The sequence below is a fragment of the Serinus canaria genome, chromosome 4 (genome assembly GCF_022539315.1).
Source record: "Serinus canaria isolate serCan28SL12 chromosome 4, serCan2020, whole genome shotgun sequence".
Lineage (NCBI taxonomy): Eukaryota > Metazoa > Chordata > Aves > Passeriformes > Fringillidae > Serinus > Serinus canaria.
Window position 1 is genome coordinate 41,989,980 of NC_066317.1, and position 20,668 is coordinate 42,010,647.

General features: G+C 39.0%; 1 protein-coding gene across 2 annotated transcripts in view; it reads left to right on the forward strand.

Annotated features, from left to right (window-relative positions):
- MTUS1 (microtubule associated scaffold protein 1) overlaps positions 1-20,668 on the forward strand; it is a 116,634-nt gene that overhangs the window by 14,472 nt on the left and 81,494 nt on the right. For both annotated transcript variants that reach the window (XM_030239309.2, XM_018926484.3), the window contains exon 2: positions 18,461-20,628. In XM_030239309.2, the coding sequence (XP_030095169.2) occupies positions 18,643-20,628 (1,986 nt within the window). In that variant the 5' untranslated portion in view covers positions 18,461-18,642. The remainder of the gene's footprint in view (positions 1-18,460; positions 20,629-20,668) is intronic.

Here is a 20,668-nt window from a genome sequence, read left to right on the forward strand (position 1 = left end):
TGATCATTATAGCCTGGAGACAGTTATTTCTATTCTGCAGGTGGTCAACTCTACTTTTCTGTTAAATTTCTGACATAGTGTTTTTCTGATGGTAAGTGCAATGAACTGGTAGTCAGTATTTGAGGCTGTGAGATGGGATCTCAATGACAAGCTATGTAGTGCCAAACTCTTGGCTCTTACTGTATCATATTCTTCCATTGGTAACTCTATGGAGCTGTAGTATGCTGCGTGTTAGGTGGAGTTTAAAGCCTGTTGCCATCCACTTAAGTTTTTCAAGGCAGAGAGAAACTTGGGTTTGCCAATTTAGTTTAATACCTTGAAGAATTTAAATGCTAAAAAGCTCATTGTTATAGAGAGGTTGTCATCCAAGAACATGGGATAGCTGAAAGACTTGTTTCCCCTTCAAAGAGCAATCATTTTATTCATTTAGCCTCTGTTGCTAAAAAGATGTCTTAGTAATGTAACAGTTGTTACCTGTTTCTTTAAAGGCAAAAGAATGAGTTGATGCTCTATGCCTTCTTGCATAATGATGCATTGTCAGTTCTCACTTATAATTAAGATAACTGCATCATTTCTTGGAATACTTCTCTATCACCAACTGGATGCACATTATCCACTGGATACCTAAGATTCATAACTTTGTTTCTGAGATATTGGAGGTTGTTGCTTTTAAAAAAAGGTGTTTAATTTTGTGATCTTGTAAGAGATTTCAATTGGCTTTATTCCTTACATCTTGAAAACCCAGACATTGAACTGAATAAATTAAGTGAATGCAGAGAAAGTTCTAACTGAAAAAGAGAAATTACTCTGAAATGTCTATCTCTTCAACTTTAAATCTGTGTACCAAAAGTAGTGGTTTGTCTGTGTTTAAAAGTGTCAGTGAGCACATACCGCTCAAATGGTGTAATTTAAATTACGAATATGTTACAGTGAAGTTTAATATAACTATGATAATTTCACATTTAAATTGACTTTGTTCAAATGTACTTGTTTTTATTGCAACTCTTTTATACCCGGAGGAAAGAAATATTTTCAGAGAGTGAAAGTAACTTTTAACACTGTTTCACATAACTAATATATTCTAGTTTTCTTTTTTTTCTCTTCCCACTTTTCCTGCAATGCTGAATTAATTTAGAAGCCTAGAGTAAATAGGTTTAGTAGCAAGTTATACACTTCCAGATTAATTCTATGATGTGGTTAAAATAATTTAGTAAAGGAAAGTCTTTAGTTTTTTTGGAAGCACCATTTTCACCTTTACTTGCCTGTAGCAGACAGGAGTTAAGGGACTGCAGTTTGTGTCACTTTAAAAAGGTGAGGGAGAACTGTTAGTTCCGTAATGCGTAATTGAATAATTGTTCGATGTGTTGCAATATGACTTTTCCAAACAACTGTTTTTTTCAGGCTGTCTGAAGGTAGGTTAAGATTACATTTATCCAAGCTGCTCTGCAGACTTTTCAGTATAAAATTCTCTTCCAGGGAAGAGAATTTGTAACTGTATGTTGTAACTTGTCATGCACAGGAGAAGGACAGTGACAGTGGGGGAAACACCTGCTTGTATGTGTGTGTTTCTCTGTGACCTGGAGCACAGGGTCAATGTTTTGCCATGGTCCCACCTGTATGCTCTCAGCACCCAGCACCTTGCAGAGCCTTGTGAAGACAGCACTAATGGCGCTGGGCTGCAGGAACTCCTGGGCACAGCATTTGCTCTGAAGTAACTTTGTAGCCTGACTGTATATGAGTTGTGGTAACCCACAGCTTTAAAAAAACAGTAGTTTGTGGTTTTAAAGTCTTCTGAGTTCCTCAGTCGCAAAAAAAGTGAGCTAAGTCCGTCTTCCTCTTACTTCAGACCTGGCCAGGCAAAGGTGTGCTTCTTTTGTTAGCTACAGTTTTGTCCCTTAGTGTGAACGTGGTCCAAAGTGTTACAGAAAAGACCTCTCTACGAATAACATTTGTCAAACTTGTGAAGTCCTTGTCAAACCTACCGAATGTGTTGGTAGCATGCAGGGAGTTTTTGATGCAGTGTTGGCAGAGCGTCTAAGGAAAATTCCTCAGCCTGAGTCTTTTATTGCTGCATGGCTGAACTGATCTTTAAAAGCTGGAATCTCATGAGAGGACTCTCTCTAATCTGGCTATTAGGGTTTTGTTTTAGTTCTTCTTCCCTTATTCTCACTGATTTCTTGTACTCTGCTGTATGCCACTGGGAGAGCTTTTGATGATTAATCTAACTCAGCCTCGACTTGTCTCTTTTGAAAGACATGTGCTTTCACTAAGTAAGAAGTTTGGGGGGTATTTTTCTTTCTACTGTGCCCTTGTGTAAGTTGCTGTTATACACCAAATAACTTCCCAGATTTATTACTTGAAGTAGTCTGTTCCATAAACATAGAAACATGCTTTTATATGTGACGCTTGCAGTTCATTCTTTACTGCTTAGAGGTTGAAAAGGTTATTATCATTTTCTCAAGCTGTTTGCTTAAAAGTGGTTCAAAGTAAATCTTTTTGTTGTAAAAATTACATAGAATGGGGTAGTACTTGTTGAGTGAGGTTTGGTGGCTTGTACTGAATGATAAACATGTACTTTCATTGATTTCATGTTCCCTGTGTTTTAAATTTTACAGTTAAACCAGAAGTGTTAGTGGCTTCCAGAGTTAAGGCTAAAGACATTACAGGCTGAGAGACAAATGCCAAAAAAAATCCTTAATGTAGTTTCCATGTGTTGCTGACACACTATTTCCTGGAATGCTGGTTGATGTGTTGGCAAAACTAGTATAATATCCTATTTTCTATTAGAAGTTTAGAAAGGACTGTCAAGTTCCAGTTCTCAAAATGGAGAGTTGGGGATGATGAAAGGCCTCTACTTGGTGGGTCTTTTTGCTATTCTCAGTATTTGAAGTGATCTTTAATCATTGATCTTTACATGCTAAGGTATTGCTTTTCTGTGTCTGATCTTTTCTGATCCTGTTTCTTTAGCTAAGCTAAAATACTGAAACAGGACCTGCCAGTATTTGATACAAAATTAAAAGGAAATATCAATCAAACCTTTAAAGGTGATAAAGGAAGTATAATTTATTTTTCTTTATGGAAGGGAGGAAGGCCTAAAACTAAAATGGGGGGAAAAAAAAGGAAATTACTATTGAAAAATGTATTGAAGCAAATTTGAATGCATAATTGAATTGTAATAAATACTTGGTAGTCAGGACTAACTTGACCTACAAACACAGAGTTCAACACCAGGGCCAAGCAAATCAGTTACTGTGTAAAAATTCATAATTTGAGCGATAGTGGGCTGGCTGCCTCTTGCTGCCTCAGTCTTTTGGTGGTTCAGGGGTTTTTGCAAACAAGCAAGTGGCCACAGCTTCACCTTAACCTTTAGCTTCACTGTGATTGTTTCAGGAAGAAAGGTACAATACCCCAGACTCTGCAGGGAGAAATGCTGGATGCAGTAGTCTGTGTATGGGTCTCTGTTAGATGAAAGTAGTAATTATTTCTAAAGAAATCCTGGAAGTAGCTTTTGAAGGATTGTACTGCAGTGACAATATCTTATATTTATGATTCTCTTTTTTAGGTTATTTAACCAATCTTTGCTGAAAATGGATACTATTCTTAATTCTCCCATTCTAATATTCTAATCCTGAAATGGTAGAGGAGGAATTAGTTTTGTGCCTGCATTTCTATACCTCATATCTTCATCTGTGACTTTCTGTTGTCATCGAGTAGGACTGGTAGCAATGTTTTTTTCCAAAAAGCTTAAGATTTTTCTCAATAAAATGTCTTTATCTTATTGATGCTGATAGGTGAAAAGTGCATGCAAAAGAGTGTGCGCATGTGAGGAATAGTGTCTTAGACACTTAGGTGCTTAAAGTTGAAGCTGGTGCTTGGTATCAAGGTGTCCTTCACAGCCAGGCAGATTTTGCCTGTAGAACAGTGGGCTAACATCTCCAGCCAAAAGGTCTGGAAAATTGCATTAAGTTGAATCTGCTTAAATGTTAAACAAAACTGCTGTGGACTCTGACCTGTACCCCGTTCTGTGTGTAAGCACAGATGTTTTTCAAACTGAGAAAGGGGAAACCATTGTCACCGCTCACTAACATGCAGCTTTTCATTTCTCTCCAAAATGGATAATTTCCTCAGCAGTTGGAGTGAAGAGGAGTGCAGGCTGTAGAGACAGTGGTGGGGTCCATGAGCTTTTTTTGTTTCCCTTACTATGATCTGAGGGAGTGTGGGATCTGAGGTTATTGCACAGTACCAGTACAGTAATTTGCTGGCCAGAATTATATGATTCTTGTACGTCTTGTCCTGTTCCTGATCACTCAGCTGTAGATGGGTCTATCTGTGACAACTCTTTCATTTGCTTATAAAGCAGATGTGCCCACCTGCCTTGTAACTGAAGCTTCTTGACTTCCAGCTTTCAACTTGACTCTGATTTACCCATGAGGCTTTAGTTAGTGAAAGCAGGCGATTTGTATTTGTGTAAGTATAGTGGCTGAATTTGTTCTGTGTAAGAAGAAACACTGGTGAACACTTTAATAGCAACACTGTTGCTATTAAAGCAGTTAACCAATACCTGAAAGTCTGCAAGTACCTTCTGTCACAAGCAGCTAGTGACTGCTATTTCTCTGTATATCTTCTTTCTGAGTAAGCCTGGCATTATGGGCATCTTCTTTCTTTCTGCATATGGTAGGTTATTAAGCAAAATGTGTTCTTGTGACTCTGAGTCACCTCTAACTCCCCCCAGCTCCCCAGGTCAGTAGTCTGAAAGCCAGCTTTGCCATTCTGGTATGAGTGGAGACTTTTTTTCAGACACCCTTTTCCAAAAGGGGCCTCTACTTTTCTTCCTACTTTGACTAGAACTTTTGTTTTTTTCCCAAGCATATGGAGTGTGTGAACTTGTTGGGGTTTATTCATCATAAATGAGAGGAAGATGCTGTAGCCTAGAGTCAGGAGAGTCTGGTATTGGGGTGTCCCGTGTCCCGTCATCCTGATGATACTCTTTGTAGTTGTTACACTTGAAGTGAGAGTGCAGTTGTGATTGCTGCAGCTGCATCTCCTTGGTTGGTAAATGTGCCTCGGTGGTTCTGCTTGTGTTGGAGAAGCTGTCAGCTTTCCTGGACTTCAGCTGGCTCTGTGCATCTTGGCAAAGAGGTGGGATGTCATGCCAGGGCTGTCAGACTCGTGTAGTTCATGTAATACGAGAGACATGAAATTTGGCAGCCTCAATTTGAAAGAAGTCTGGTGGTGAGACCACAGGAATGTTCTCTAAGTTGATACTTGGTTTTTCATTCCATAGTTAATGTTTTGAATGTAGTGACCTTCTAGGTACATGCAAGATGGATCTGCCCAGGCTGTGGGGTGAGTTTACGCAAATGCCAGCTTCTGCTCATGGTGCTGGTGCTATAATTTCAGTTAGCAGAGCCTGACTTGGGCTTTGTTATTACATAGTTTGGTTCGAAATAGAATCAATTCACCTGTAGTTGGTTTGGAATTCAAATTATTTGCTGATCTAACTGTTGATTTACATATATATTTATGTTGAAAATTTAACAGGGATCTTAGTAAATATATTTTGTGTTGTGAGTGAGCATTTTATAGTTAAATCCTAAAATTGTATTTTGTCCTTGTACACTATAAATTACTCTTTATATCAGAGAGTAAGGTAGAGATAGGCATCTGATTAATCAAGTTAACCCAGCTGCAAGCTCCAGTGTATTATGCACTGAATCAGTGGTTGTGATAAGACTTGTGATTGTGTTGTCAAATAGGTTTTAAAATGTATTTTTCCATTGTGTGGTCATATAAAGAAACATACAGGTACTGACATACAAATAAACCAGAATACTGAGGTTTATTTCATTTTGTTTCTGCATGTGGAAACAAAATATGCTGAGTGAGCTTTTTGAAGTAAGCACAGTATAATAGTGGTGTTTCTTGTGTTCTGTCCATTCTATGCAAAATAACTGAACCATGCGGTAGTATGAAGATGCAAAAATTGGCTGCTAGGCTGGAGCACAGAACTGAACAAGAGAAGGTACTGATGGCAGCAGTGTTCCTGTGTTTGTAAAGATTACTCTGCTTAAACCACAACATTCTCTCTGGCTTGTTGGTATGTGAATGCCAGTTTATTCTCTCTGTGTAAGGCTCTTTGCTCTTTCAGTGGAGTCTGTGGGAATCCCTCAGGTGTATTGGATATAAAAAGCATTCTCAGAGAGTTTCCACTCTCTCTGCTATAGCATGTGATTGGCTTGGATTTCGTTTGTATTACCACCTGCTATGTGAAATTGCAGTTTCTTTATAGTACATGGAATTGCAGGTTTAAATACCTAAATAATTTTTAGGAATGAACATAGCTTTTCCACAGCACTTAAATTTGTTAGTAGCTAAATTTTATTTTGAAATGTGCATGAGAATGCATAACAAGATTAATGGAAAACCCAAATTTGTCAAACTTGGAATTCAAGGACATGTTGGGGAGAAACACACACCATTTTGGTGTGACTACTGAGACAGAGGTGGGTGGTAAACTTTTAGCAACTGGAAGTTTAAGCAGGTGGTTGCTCTTGCTTCTGCCTTGGTTGGGGAGAGGAGAATTTTTGTGAAACAGTTCAAAAGACTTTAGTACAGTTTATTATGAAAACCATTGCTTTTGCTACCTTTCACGCCTGCCATTCTCTGTATTGCAATGATTTGTGAAGAAAACAGCCAAAGGACTCAGTCTATCAACTTCTGCCATGGAAAGCTTGATTGACAGAATTTGATTTTGAGACCAATATGTATGCCTCAGTAGAGGTTGTTTACTTGTCATGGGATCATTTAAGAATACACATTTTTCTCTTTTTTAATTAAAAAAAACAAACTTATTTTTCCTAAACCTTTCTCAGTGGTCAGAAATTAAGTACTCAGTGCACCAGTCAAGCTGTCATGTGCAAAGTCAGAAGAGCAGGACTAACTTGAGCCCTTTAGTACTTGCCCACAGATTGAACCTTGGCCTCTCCTGCATAATTGTTCCAGTTCCTGGGTGCTGTCCTTCCTTCTGACTTCTGGCATACCTCATTTTGATTAGGAACTTCCTTGTGGATGGAAAAAATTCAGTCCAAGGGACTTTTTATTGTCACCATCCTCTTCGTAGAACTATTTCGCAGACTGCTGTTTCTTGTTACTTCTGAACAGTTTTAAGTCTAACCACCAAATATTGCTTTGCAATCCTGAAGACTTTTCTGTAGCTGGACTTTTCAGAGGATGGAAGTAAGTGGTTTCTAGGTGCCAATCCTTTCCACCCCTGGTTCTTGTGAGGCAATTTCCTCTGAAGAAAGTTCCTAATGCAGCATTAATGGCATTTAGTTGACATTTGTGAGCAGTATACTACCCAAATGCCTTGTGAAAACACCTCTGGTATGTTTAATTTGGCACAGAGAGAGCAGAACCCCAGTGGTGGATTTGAAGGAAAAACATCAAGGTAGAAAGAGCTTCCTCTTCCAGCAATATCCTGCAATATCTGATCAAGGAGGGAGAAAGTACTCTTAAATAGTCTCTAAAATTAGAGAAACAGAAATGAGAGATCCAGTGGATATTGTAGATTCTCCTGGATGTTCTGCTCAGCTCAACTTTTTCTTCGTCAGCTTTTGGCAGTTAGGGTTTACGTATTTTCCTGGTAGGACAAGCTTAATGACTTTTCCCCCTATTTATTTTCTAAGATTACTCAGCACTGGGGGTGTGTTGTGGTTTGGGTTTTTTTTATTTTGTTGGGGTTGTTTTTTCCCCCCTGCGCCTACATAGGCAGTCCTTCTATATTCAGCCTGCTCCAGCATTCTTCAATTTCATTTACCAGAGTTGTATCAACAAGCTGTGCATGTGGAGTCCTGATTGAGCAGGACATGAGGATCCTTGTTTGTTCCCTGTGAGTTGTTGAATTTCTAGATGACAATTTAGAAACTGCAGGATTGTTGACCAGCTTGGTTGAACTTGCTGCTGGTAGAGGAAGTAATTTTTTCATGCAAACCTAAACGAACTGAGATTGCTTTCAAAAGGAAGTTGGTTACCCTTCACAGGACAGTATTTGGTTGTGCAAGGTTAATTAACTTTTAGTAGGTACCTGAGCATCAGTTTTTTGTTTATTTTTTCCCAACAGTTTTTCTTCCTCATTCCCTAATGCCCCACCCCCCCCATGCAATGTGCAGCCCAAATACATGGCTGTGTGTGAGAATTGTTTTCTTCCTTCTTTAAGCTGAAATGCAGGAGTTCCTTATCTGAGTTCCAATCTAATGTCACCTGAATGAAGTCACTCAAGTATGCTTGTGTTAGCCCTGTGCAGGAGCTTTCCACCTGCACTGCAGGGTGGTGAAATACTTGCCTTATCAGTGTTTCTGACTTGCCTTTGATATGGATGTTAGTACCATAGATTTCTGTACTGTTAAGTGACTGTTTGACCCAGAAGCTGCCTTTTGGTGCTGGTACTTAGCAGAACTAAATAATGAAGGCCTGTGACCCACATAAATCCAAGAAGTAATATTCTGTCTCAGTTAATGATGAATATGTATTATGTCCTTGGATGAACAGCCTGCAAAGCACAGCTTGTGCACAGTGATGCTTTAAACCCTAGTGCTATATACAGTTTTGAGCTGGGGAAGCTTTGAATTTTGAGTGTGAGAATATAAAGGTATCATTTAAATGCAATCATTGCCTGTCCCTGTGCAGAATCTATAGAAGTTGCAGTAATTTTTTTTTCTCCTAAGAAATGTTTTAGATAGTACTAGTGAGAAGCTCCTTTATCTGTGTTCTTCCAGTTACTTACTGCTGCAGATTTGCATGTCTTAAATGTGTTTTAGCCCAATAAATGGTATTGTGTAGACTGCTGCTAAGAAGACTGAATGTCTGGTTGTAGAATGACTGCTTGAAAGTGTACCATATCAGAATGATGACTTTGAAGTCATCATGCTGCTGTCACTGCCTGTATTCAATTTCACTCCACCAGGCTTATAAAGCCAGTGAAGTGAAAGCCAAAATGATTACATGAGGGGTGAGCAAGTCCTAAAGACTGCAGAGGACCAATCCGTGTATATAAGTAAATTGCCTGACTGAGGGAACTTTATGGCATAAGTTAATGTGTGATCAGTCCTTGCAAAAAAGACAAAGCTGACTCTGAAAAAACCAGCCAGAGCAAGAGAGAGGCAGTTCTTGCTTGTTAATCATGAGACTCAATTAGGTTGTCAGTTATTCAAGGGTTATGATCTAATTTATTGAAAAATCAGAGGGTTGCTTTTTCACTTGTTAGCACAGAGAGCGTGCCAGAGCGTGCAACGTCCTCTAGCTGTGCATATCTCTCATCTAATGGAAGGCTGTACCGAAGCTGAAACTCACTGGGGTATATCAAGTATGGATGTGACACTGGGTGTGTAACACTTCTGTCACTGCCTGTGGCATTTATTTTCGTCAGATTTGAGTGGAAATCAAAGCTAATGTTCCCATGTAACATATAACTGTAGTTCCAGGGTATCTGCAATGATGTGATGATGTATATACACTTTACTCTTGTGAGAAGTTGTCAAGTCAGCTATTAGTTGAATGGGGAGAACTTGTTGAGGAGTTGACATTTGAAGTTATAACATGCAGCTCTCTGAAGAAGGTTTTGGAAGAGGCTTGGCTATACCGTAAAACAATATGCAGTCTATAACAAGCACCATTTGGATTTTATGTTTGACTTCAAGCAAATTGATTAAAGGAAAAATATTTAAAAACTGATTTATACCCCTTGAGTTTTAAGCAAGAAATTTGTAAATCTTTGCCAGACTACAGCATTCTTGTGGGATCTCAGATGGACTGACAGAATGATTTCTGTACAGAAGCTCTGAGTCCTGCTGTTGCCGTGCAGATGCACTCCCTTTCTAGGAGTGCATCCTCAAATGGAGCCTTATCCCAAGAGCCAAGGAGAAACTGCAGTGCACAACCAGCAAGCCTGCATGTCTGGATCCCTCTCAGGGGGTCCCTTGGGTAACCTTGCCCTGGCAGCCTTTCGACATGTGCCCAGCTTGCCGTTCTCTCCAGTCCTTCACCCTCCAGGTCCTGGTGGAATTTCAGCCCTGTTGGAGCTGTGAGCAGCCTGTCATCATCTGTGTCAAGCAGCATGGTTAGCTCGTGCTTTCCAGAGAGCATTGACTGCTCTCTGATAGCCTGCTACCTGATAGTATTGTATAAATTAAACTGTTGCTTTTTTTTTTTTTAGCAGCTCTGCAAAACTGCCACAGCATATTTTTTGCCATTTGCCTGTTTCAGAGGTGCAGTGCTGTGTGTAGCTTTGCAGAGCTGGTCCCTTTTGGATTTGGGGGGTTTTGTCTCCTGGGTCCAAAGGGAAACAACCAAAACATGTAGAAGGTATGCAACTCTTGTATCAGGACTGATCTCACAGTGAGAAAGTTTTCTTTGTAGGAAAATTAACAAAATTTTTGTTTGAATGTAAACCAAATGTGGTTTTTTGGCTTATTTTTGCCTGAGACTACAACATTTGAAACAATGGTTGTGTATTGCCCCCTTGCTCCAGATCCCAGTTGTGCAACACTGCAGGTGAAATACTGGCGAAACTGTTGGGATTTAAACTACTCTCCAGCAATACTTGCTGAAAATCCTCAACAACCATTACTCCTTTAGGACTTCTAATCATTGGGTTGGTGCTGCTTCCTATTTGACTATAAAAATATTATTTCCTGTAATCAGTTTAGTAGCCAAAGTAGTTTTTAAGTCTAAAAGCACTGATTTTCATTTGGCAAATGCAGCATCTTCAGAATTAAATTCTGCTGTGATGATGTTGCTGAGCAAAAGTGCAGTCCTAACTCAGTGGTAGAACTTCTTGATGTGTCAGTGGAAACTGTTCTTGACTGGCTGTAGTCTTTACTAAGTAAATGACCACTTCTGCACAGCAAACAACTTTTCAGTCTGCAAAAACTGCAAGCTGGTTAAATTTCTGACTTGGTTGATGTGAGAAATCCTAAGCATATTGATTAATTCTTCAATTTCTACTTCAAAGCAATATCATGCAAAGGTGCTGCTCTTTCAGTCATTAGTGATCATTTTGGTCTGCTTTTTCATAGAAATTAATCAAGTTATAGATGCATTGCACAGGATACTCCACCAGAACTAAATAATACTGCTGTACTTAAGTGTCTTCAATACAGGTTGAGAGTATTCCAAATGCTCTGTAAACTAGTTGATATCATATGTCTGTGTTAAATATAGCCAAATGCTGAAAGGCTTCTCAGTTGTAGGTGAACGTCTGAAGGACATGCAATGCATAGGAGCAGCTGAATCCGATTCCATTGATACAGTCCATGCAGAGAGTACTGCTAATGTCAGCTCCAAGTTGTGTGGTACTCACACTAGGGCTGTGGGCACTGATGCTTTGTAAAAAGTTCAGGGTCATGTTCAGGGACATTCAAGTTCGCACACAATCTTAAGAACTCTCAGTGTATGCTGCCTGGCACATTGTGGTAATGGTTAAAGCCATTTCTACTCTCTCCTGCCAAGTTGTGACTTATTTTTAGGAAACAACCACCTTTTTTTTTTTCTTCCAAAGGTTACAACTGGCATTTTAGCTACCACTCTTGCAATGTTGTGCTGCTTATGCAGAGTATTTTGGCTTTTGTGAAAGCTTTGTACTTGACAGACATAAGGAGATGAGCAGCAGACAGTCTTCACTTAAATATTATTAAATAATCAGGATATTTAAAATGCAAATTTTAAAAATCACATGCAAACAAAGAAAAAAGCCACCCAAAACCAAACCACCATAAAGCCACTGGCAAAAACACTGCCATTTGTCTCAAGAATCCAAGGTGTTACTACTATTCCTGCTTCCCTGTGTACCTGCTTTTCTACTAGATTTGACTTAGCTAGGGTGAGACAAAAGAATGTGGGGCAACTTAAGAGGATTGACAGGTCTGTAAAAGAAGAGAAACATAATGCAGGGTAGAAAGGTTGGTGGACAGAATGGCCTGTTAGTTTGGAACAGCTTCTGTTTGAAATTGATTTAAAGGAAAATGGGCAGCAAGGGTGCTGATGGATGATATTTTGTCAGAGAATGAGAAATTATGATCAAGAATGTATGATGAGAGGTGTTAGGAAAATTGCTGGATATCTGAAGACTAGCTTGAAACTTGAGTACACTCTTGCAGAGCACAAACCTTATTTGGTCTATGTGAGCAGATAGCAGACGTAGCAGGTGTTGGCAAAGTATTTTTGTTCTGCATAATACATTACTGCCTTTCTTCCTATACTGATAATATTGCCATCAGTAGGGATTAATATTTCAATCAGAGGGGAGATTTCTGTGAATAATCCTGGCTTACTGTTTCATAGCTTCAAGATACCAAAATGTATGAATGTACCCTTTAAAAGATAGCAGTGGACAAAAACAGTTTAGCAGAATTCCAGGAAACAGAGAAGTGATCTGATTTGTAATCCCTATCTAGTCAAATAACTTGAACACTGATGAGGTTTGTTGAACACTGAGCTCTGACAGTCTCAAGCTTGTTTGTGCTTACCTATTCAATCCAGTCTTTCAAAAAGAAGTAGGAGTACCTGAACCTTGACCTTGCAAGGAAGTGCCATAATAAATGTACTGTTTGTTTTCTCAAGTTTCAGCAGCTCCTTACTTTCATTTTGACCTGAAAGTTTATCCTTCCTTGTATAATAACATATGCTCTTGCTAAATATTTTAGTTGTGGTAAAATAGAAAAAGAAAATCCCCAAAGTCTCTTTTAGAAAAGGTAATGTCTAATTTACCATTAAGAAAGAACTTAATGGCATTCTTTGAAGTTCCTAAATGGCAACAGCTGAGTATTGATCTAATGGAAATCCATGCACAGGCTTTGTTCATGATAGCAATGGATAAACAAATTATAACTAAATATATAACTGACCATGTTGAAAACCTTGTGAGTAGTCTGACACTTTTAGCAATGAATGCTGTCTTAACAAAGCTGCAAATGAGAGTCTGATTTACTTATGAGAGTGTGCTGGACTATTCAAGTGAGTGGCTTATTGCTATTCTCATTTGCACGTTCAGATAGGTAGCTTTGGTTTTGTTTGATCATGCACTTAATCTCAGACAATAAAATACACTTCCTTACTTGCAGTGTGTTAGGTAGCTGATATTTGCTTAGCTCTTACTCATGTGAGTTTCATCCTGGCAGTTGCTGTAAAAAAGAGTGGGGGAAAAGACATATGCATTTGCAGAACACTGGTCTAGGAGATTGCATGTAGCTCCAAATCCCTAGAATACTGGATGACATTTCTAGACAATGTTGTTAAGTATCTTGGTTATCTAAGTAAAAGATGGGCTTTATTCTTTTAAAAAAATTACTGGACTAGTGTTCCACTACTGAATACAGAGTTCTCCTAAAACTTACCTAACAATAAAATTTAAAAACTGTCAATTATTAAAGGAAGAACTGTAGTATAAAGACGCTGTAGAAATCTGTTGGAGTATCTCTGTGTGTTATGTGCTTACAAATAGTCTGAAATTGAAGATGGAGAGAACAGCATAATTTCCTAAAAGACAGGACAACAAGGATGGCCAGAGTTTATAAGTAATTAAACAGTTAAGGACTTTTCATCTTAGCAAGGTGGAACTGCTGTTCTGCTTTACTTCTTCCCTATCTTAGAGCCAAGATGTAACTTATTAAAATTAATTCTCCTTGATTACTGTAACTTTTATGTTTCTGCTTCAGTCTTGAAACAGGCTAGCAAATAGCCCAGTAGAAGGCAAAGCCTGATAGTTTATGCCTTTGGAAGTGATAGGACTCCTTCAATCAAAAATGCCAGCATGATTGCTTGCAAACATAAATTGCCCATTATTTCTTTTTACTGTATCAAGTGACTAACATGGTTTCTGACTTCTAAAATGTCTTTGGCTGAAGTGTACAGGTACTGCTTAGCTACTCTGTGGGATGGGTTTGTCTCTGGTTTGGTAGTTTGTTGGGGTTTTTTTGTTTTTTTTATAAACATCTTTACAGTAAACTCACTGATGATACTGTGTGTTCTGAAGCAAGCAATTCCATGACCATATGAGAACTTAATGTAATCCACTTTTAGGAGTAGATAATACTCGTAATGTTATAAATGTTTGTGTGAAGTTGTTACAGGAGTTTAACTTAATCCTTTCTAGAATAATTTGAATTTAGTTTACATTAAAATGTGACATTACTGAGGCAGCAGAGAGAGCTCTGAAATTTGCAATTCTGTGTAAATGCAACATTATCTGAACCATTTTGTGTTTCCTTAGTGCTTTCTTATGGGGCATATTCAAGCAACACTGAACAGCATGTTGGGAGGGATGCCTGATTGGGTTGATGTGGATGATGCATCTCTGCCTTCAGGTGTATGTGCTGAAAAAGTCACACTTCCATGATTGTGTTGTGTTCCAGGACATGGGCACATAAACTGGTTGTAGTGTAATGCATTAATATATGAAATGCTTTGTATGGTTTTTAATTTCAGGTAATCATGACCGTATAATACGGTTTTGTGGGGGAATGCTGATGCTGCATTTTGCCTGGTATCAAAGCATGTTCAGTTAATTAGAGCACTCTAGACAGCCTCCCTGCATGTCTGGGCACGCCCTCTCCTTTCAGATTTATTCACCACCCCATGTCCCCCCTTCATGAGACTTCACAAACAGCTGATGAGTTTCAGTGAATGCTCTCTGATGATTTGCTTGAAAGAATCAAGTTCCAGATAAAGTACCAGGAAAAGTGAGAAATTATTAATGTCTGCATTGTGACACTAACACAAACTAACTTGAATTCTTGTAGCAGTTTGTCAACCTGTGAGTTGAATTGTGTATTGTAATCATCTGGTTTTGATTTCTGTTTACCTCACACTAAACAAGTGACTGTCCCCCTGCCCCTTTAACAGCACACCCCTGGACACCTCTTGTTGGTTAGTAGAAGTGACAAGATCTTACTCTGAGCCCAGTTCTGTATGTTGTAGTGTATTTAGTGTATTTCTCCTGGATCTGGGGCTGTTGGCAACCAATGCCTCCTCTTTTTAGGATAGCCTACGTGACAAGCTTCTTTTGATGTTGTTTTTGGTTTTGTTGTTGTTGTTTGTGTTTGTTTGCTTTTGTTCTATTTTGTTTTGGTCTCTTTTGTTTTTGTTTTCCAAGTGGTACTGCTGTTACCCCAAGCTCTTATTTCAGTTGAGGAAGGGGAAAACTTAGAGCCAAAGACTTTTTCTGCTGTGTGTAAACACTGGAGGTACACAACTGAAGTTTGGTGAGCTGAGCTTTACTGAAGGCAAAACCAGCTGAACTGTTTTGCACTGTGCTGTAGTGTGTTGTGGAGGCCAGGCATTCATAATGTTTTATGTAAGACCAAGTCAAAGCAAATTTATTAGTATTTAGTTTAGAGAATTCCTGCAGTCACTAGTTGCCAGGAACAGTGTGTTCTCGGTGAGGACAACTGTTATGTCTGTATTTCTGCTACTGACCCCCCCCCCCCACCCCCATGGAGGAGATGCTGGGCTGAGGTTTGTTTTTCATTCAGCCTTATATGGCAAATGTAAAACTAATGAATTTCTTTGTTATATCAAAGTTACAGAATTTCAATTCTTTAAGGAATAATGTTCATCTAGGTTACAGATTTTTAAATACCGCAGCTGATCCTTAGGAATACCTCTCTTTTTATGCAGGATGCTTTCAGGACTTTAAATGTGGATGTGAAGCTGGTCTACTTGTTCATGAAAGTATTGATTAATATAGTGAAGGCTTGCTTTAAAACTAAAGTTGAATTAGTAATTTATTTCTACAGATGCTCTGGCTGTGTGAAAGTCCAGAACACTGAGTAACAGACTTATATATGTATATGTCCACCTTGGTATGTGCAACTTTATTGTGCTTCCTCATTTCTCTACTCAGTATCAAATCTGCTTTTATCTTTTTGGAGTTTATTCAGCATCAGTTGAATCAAACTTTACTTACCTACCTGTGTTGTTTCAAATTTTGGCATTACTGGCTACATATGCCGTAAGGTAATGTAACATTCTTTAAATCTTGGGATTTTAGTCTTGCTGAGTCTTGAAATTGCCCATTTTCTGCAGAATGAAAGCTCTTGAAAGAGATAAGACTTCTGGTTTGATCTGAGCTACTGCTGAATCAAAATGGAATCTTAACTTGTGTTGCATGACTAGGTGAGCAAGCTGTGTTAAGGGCAAGTATCCAGACAAGCAGAAACAAGTTTCAATGTGTCAAAACAACAGTGAAAGCAAAGTTTGCAAATATTTTTCAGCAGTTGATTCTGTTGATTGACTTAAACCAATGGAAAATTATTCAGAACAGATTCTTGCCCTGCCTTCAGGGAAGACTTTATTTTAAGAATTCTTCCATCTGCCTTAAGTTTCCTAATTAAAGGTGAAAGTGAGGGTACTACAGTTGTTTGTTTCTTTAGGGATTGAATAATAGTCAATAAACAAAAGATCTAGATCAGTCTTGAAGAAGCAGGAGATGTTTTAGCTAGACAAGTCATTTCATCTTGGGGATGGGAAGGAGGGCAGAGGAAGGTGTGCTGTCTGATCTCAGTAGCTTTTTTTCTTTGTTTCATGGTCTTTTTACCTTCAATCTGAGTCAGATGTTCAAAGTACCATGTTAAGACAAGGTTATTGTCCAGAATCCACTCTGTGTTTGGTTCATAGTGAGCAGAAAAATTCTTGAACTTCTATAGTAGTCTTACTTTGGATGTTGCTGTTTTGTACTCAAAACTGTTTATGGGCCCTGCAGCTTTATACTTTTCATTAGTGTGATAAAGGCTTTATTTTGAATGTAGTCAAGCTGTGTTTCCAGCTGAAGAAAGAAAGGTTTAAGGAAAAAAGTGCATTTTGAATAATGTAAGAAATAACTTACCTTTCCCTACTTAATGTGCTGGCTTCATTTTACACTTTCTGAAGTGCATGAGATTTTGTTTTCTTTCCCCTGCTGTGGCTTCCAGAATGGCTTATATTGTTTCTGTGAGGATTTAAACTTCCTTGTTAAAGAACAAGTCAAGAGTTGCTTCTCAGAACAAACTTGTTTCCCAAATAAGTCTTTCATTTCTCCACAAAAATATGACTAAAGAATTATTCTTCAGTGTACCTAATCAACATTGCTTTACCAGAAGTCTAATATTAGTATTACCAATACTATTATCATCTTTTCTGATCTTGTTGCAACTGTCTTGTATTGCATCCAGTATTGTCACCATAGTTGATACAGTGCAATAGTGTTGGACTTTAATATAATTCTTATGTGAATTATGAGTTATTGTGCCCACCATACTTAATCCTGATGTACATGTCCTGCTGCACCAAATTTCAAATATGTCATTATATCAGTGTCCTTGTTTGAGAGCTCCATACTCTGATATCAGTCTGCATTTTTGTTTAAACATCAGAGACCTGTTTGCTCATTGTTTTTGATGACAAGTGTCCTCCTTCCTGCTCTTTGATTGGAGAGTATGATCTGTCATTCCAGACAGGTGAAGATGTTCAAGGTGTTAATTTTCTTCAGTTGGGAAGCTGATCTTTGTCCATGAATGCATCTTCAGCCAGATTGCCTTGTCAGATCCAATGAACTTCTTCCCATGCATTCAGGTTTTAATTGCTCTGAAAGCCTCCTTCTGGCAGATTCCCCACCCACTGCAACCGTATGTTATAAATCTGAAGTTCTTCCTGTGTCTGGTCTAATTTCTGGTACTAGGAGCCTTTCATATGGAGTGCTACAGAGGTCACCCAGCTTCCTGGGTCACTTTGATCTTCTCTCTCATTCACATCTTTGTGGTTTTGGTACTTGGGTGCAGTCTTAGTACTTGTTAGGAGTTTGTCACTGTATGTTGCAAGGGTTCTGTGCTGTTTGTTGATTGTGAATCTCCACTCCATGTGTGGTAAGTTGTCCTCCAGCATCTGTCCATGTCAATCCTGCTCCTTCACCTTTCTGTTGGGTTTTGGGTGAGGGTATATGGCTCAGCTCTGCTGGAGAGGACATTGGAATTGTTTGGTCATTTGGCTAATATCGTGTCCTCTTTGTGGAAGATGGAGGCAGTGAAGTGATAAGGAATTGCTTTCCAGTGACTCTGAAGGGGTCCTACAGGCATCTACAGTTGGCTGCCCCACCAGCATGGGGGCAGTGTACTGCTGTAGCCTGAGAGCTGATCACAGACCTCCCTCTCCTCTCCATTTCAACTCAGATGTCTTAAGTAACCCTTTCAAACTCTTCAGCTGCCTCTGCTATACATTCCTGCCTCAAAGGGTAGGAAAAAGGCCTTCAGTGCAGAGAAACAGCAGTCTCTAGGTACTCTGCATCAAGGAGTGAGGACTGAAGTTTTTCTTTTCTGGGATTCTAAATGTTGCTTCTATGTTGCTGCTCTGATGTCTGAAGACTAGGAACTTGTGAATGCTTACTGTCTTAAAATCCTGGTTTGGCTAATTTTTAAAAATTTCTTTTTAATTCCAGAGCACTTGAATCTTCTTGGGAAACATGAAAACAAGAAACTGCTTTTTTAATATCTTTCTGGACAATTGACACATTCCAGGGAAAAGAAGTTGGTTTTTTTCCTGCAAAGTTCAGAAGAATCTTCATTCTCTGAGATTTTAAAGAATTCTAAAATGAAAACGGTTTAAAATTTAGCTTTCAAAATGAATGTTGGGAAGTCCGATGACAAAGCAAAAAATGGGTTGAAGTCTTCCTTACTTATAAGGGATGAAAATGGAAATAGCTATGCATGTGACACAGGTACACATTCCTCAGAGAATTGTGCCGCCAAGATACATGGTAGTTCAACTGCCCAAAATATAGTGGCTGAGCATGAAGGTGATGCCATTTTTGAAAATAAGGGTGACTTCAGAAGTCTTTTAAAAAAGCAGTGTATTGAAGTACTTGATCTACAGAAGACACCTGGTAAATACAGCTGCACAGGAGCTCCATCGGGAGATACAGATGCTGCACGCAGGTCTTCTGTGACTGAGCAGACTTGTATGTGCCCTTTGAACTGTGGCTTGGAAGCAACGACAAGCTTAGCGAAAGGTGATTTTGCTATGGCAAAAATGCAAAATCAGAGTATCAAACACTCAGTGCCTTACAGTCAGACTGACTCTAAGTCTCTACTAACTCTACCTGCTTCAGAGCAGAACATGCAGTCCCTGAAAAATGACAGGGCATGCTGCCAGCTGAGCACATTGGATGTTACTAATGTTATAGGTGAAAATCTGAGAACTGACCAAAATGATGACATGAATGTGGGGGAAACATTGGTCTCTTCTGAAGTATGTATCTCAGAGAAATTTGATAGAACCAGCTCAGAAAGAACACCTGATTTCACCTCTTCAGGTGTTGAACACTATCAGAAAAACACTATCAACAATGATAATGAATCACAGGAAACAGAAGCACAGGCTGTAGAGCTACCTGCTGGATGTATAGATCCTTATAAGCTAGATGCATTATCACAATGCATTAATATTAATGAGGATGATCAAGTGAAATCCTTGGAGATTACTCCTTTCCATGAAGAAACTGGGAATTCCACTGCTGAAACATGCATGGATTGTGTTGTAAATAGTGCGCACCTTCTCCCAGTAGATCAAATGGATGTGGAACAAGTATCAAACAAAACTGGTGAAACTTCAACCAAAGAACAAAGTATCTCTGGAAATGCTGCTCTTCAGAATATGCACAACATTCCTTCTGTATCTTGCAGTGTTCCAAAATTAAAGAAGACAGTTATGCCTGAGCTGAAATGCGAAGCAACTTTTTTGGTCTTCAGTCCAACAGCTGATGGAAGCAGTTCATCTCTATGTACTTCAACTCCTAAAGAACAATCAAAAAATAGGACTTTTTCTGTTTCAGCTTTGGAAGAACTTGGAGACAAGTCTTCTAGACTGAGACGAAGTGAAGCATTTGTAGGAGGGCATAACAGGTCTGGGCTTAAAGCTAGTTCAGATCAAACTGCAAGAAAACCAATGGGCAGGTCTCCTGTTGCATCAACAATAACCAAAGCAAGGAAATCAGAGATAGTTAGTTTTCCTAAACCTAATTTTAAAAATGTTAAGCCAAAGGTTGTGTCTAGACCTGTGCCACAGCCAAGAGACAGTGCAACATTAAAACAGTCTCCCCAGTCCCGTCAACTGTCATCTGTCTCCTCGCCTTCAAGGGTTGGTTCCCCAAGGCAATTGTCCTCCTCTCTAAAAGTGCTGAAAAAAACAGTAGATCCAGCTAAAGATACTAAGGTGGAATTGCCTGTAAGTAAGCCCCATAAGCTACATGTTAACAAACACCTTTTCACTAGCCAAGTTGATCATGCCACAGCACATCCCAGAAACGCTTCCCATAAGGTTTCAAAAGCACCTGCGTTAAAGTTAAGTCTGCAAGACGTTGACAAAGCAAGTGCTACCCATCCGGTGTGCTCCTTGGCTTCTGCTGTGCTTCCAGCATCTGGAGACAGCTCAAAAGAGATGTTAAACGATGAAATGGAAAGTTCAAACTTCTTAATGACACCTTGTTCTCAAAACATTGACCTGACCAAAGGTGAAGAAGAGCAAAGCAGCAACATGGGAGTGCTTCTGGAAGCAACATTGGTAAAAGATGCAGCAAATGAAACATTTGAAGTGCACTCTGTTCCTTTGGTAAGTTTTTTTGCTTTCATGCTTACTTATATGTTTTGTA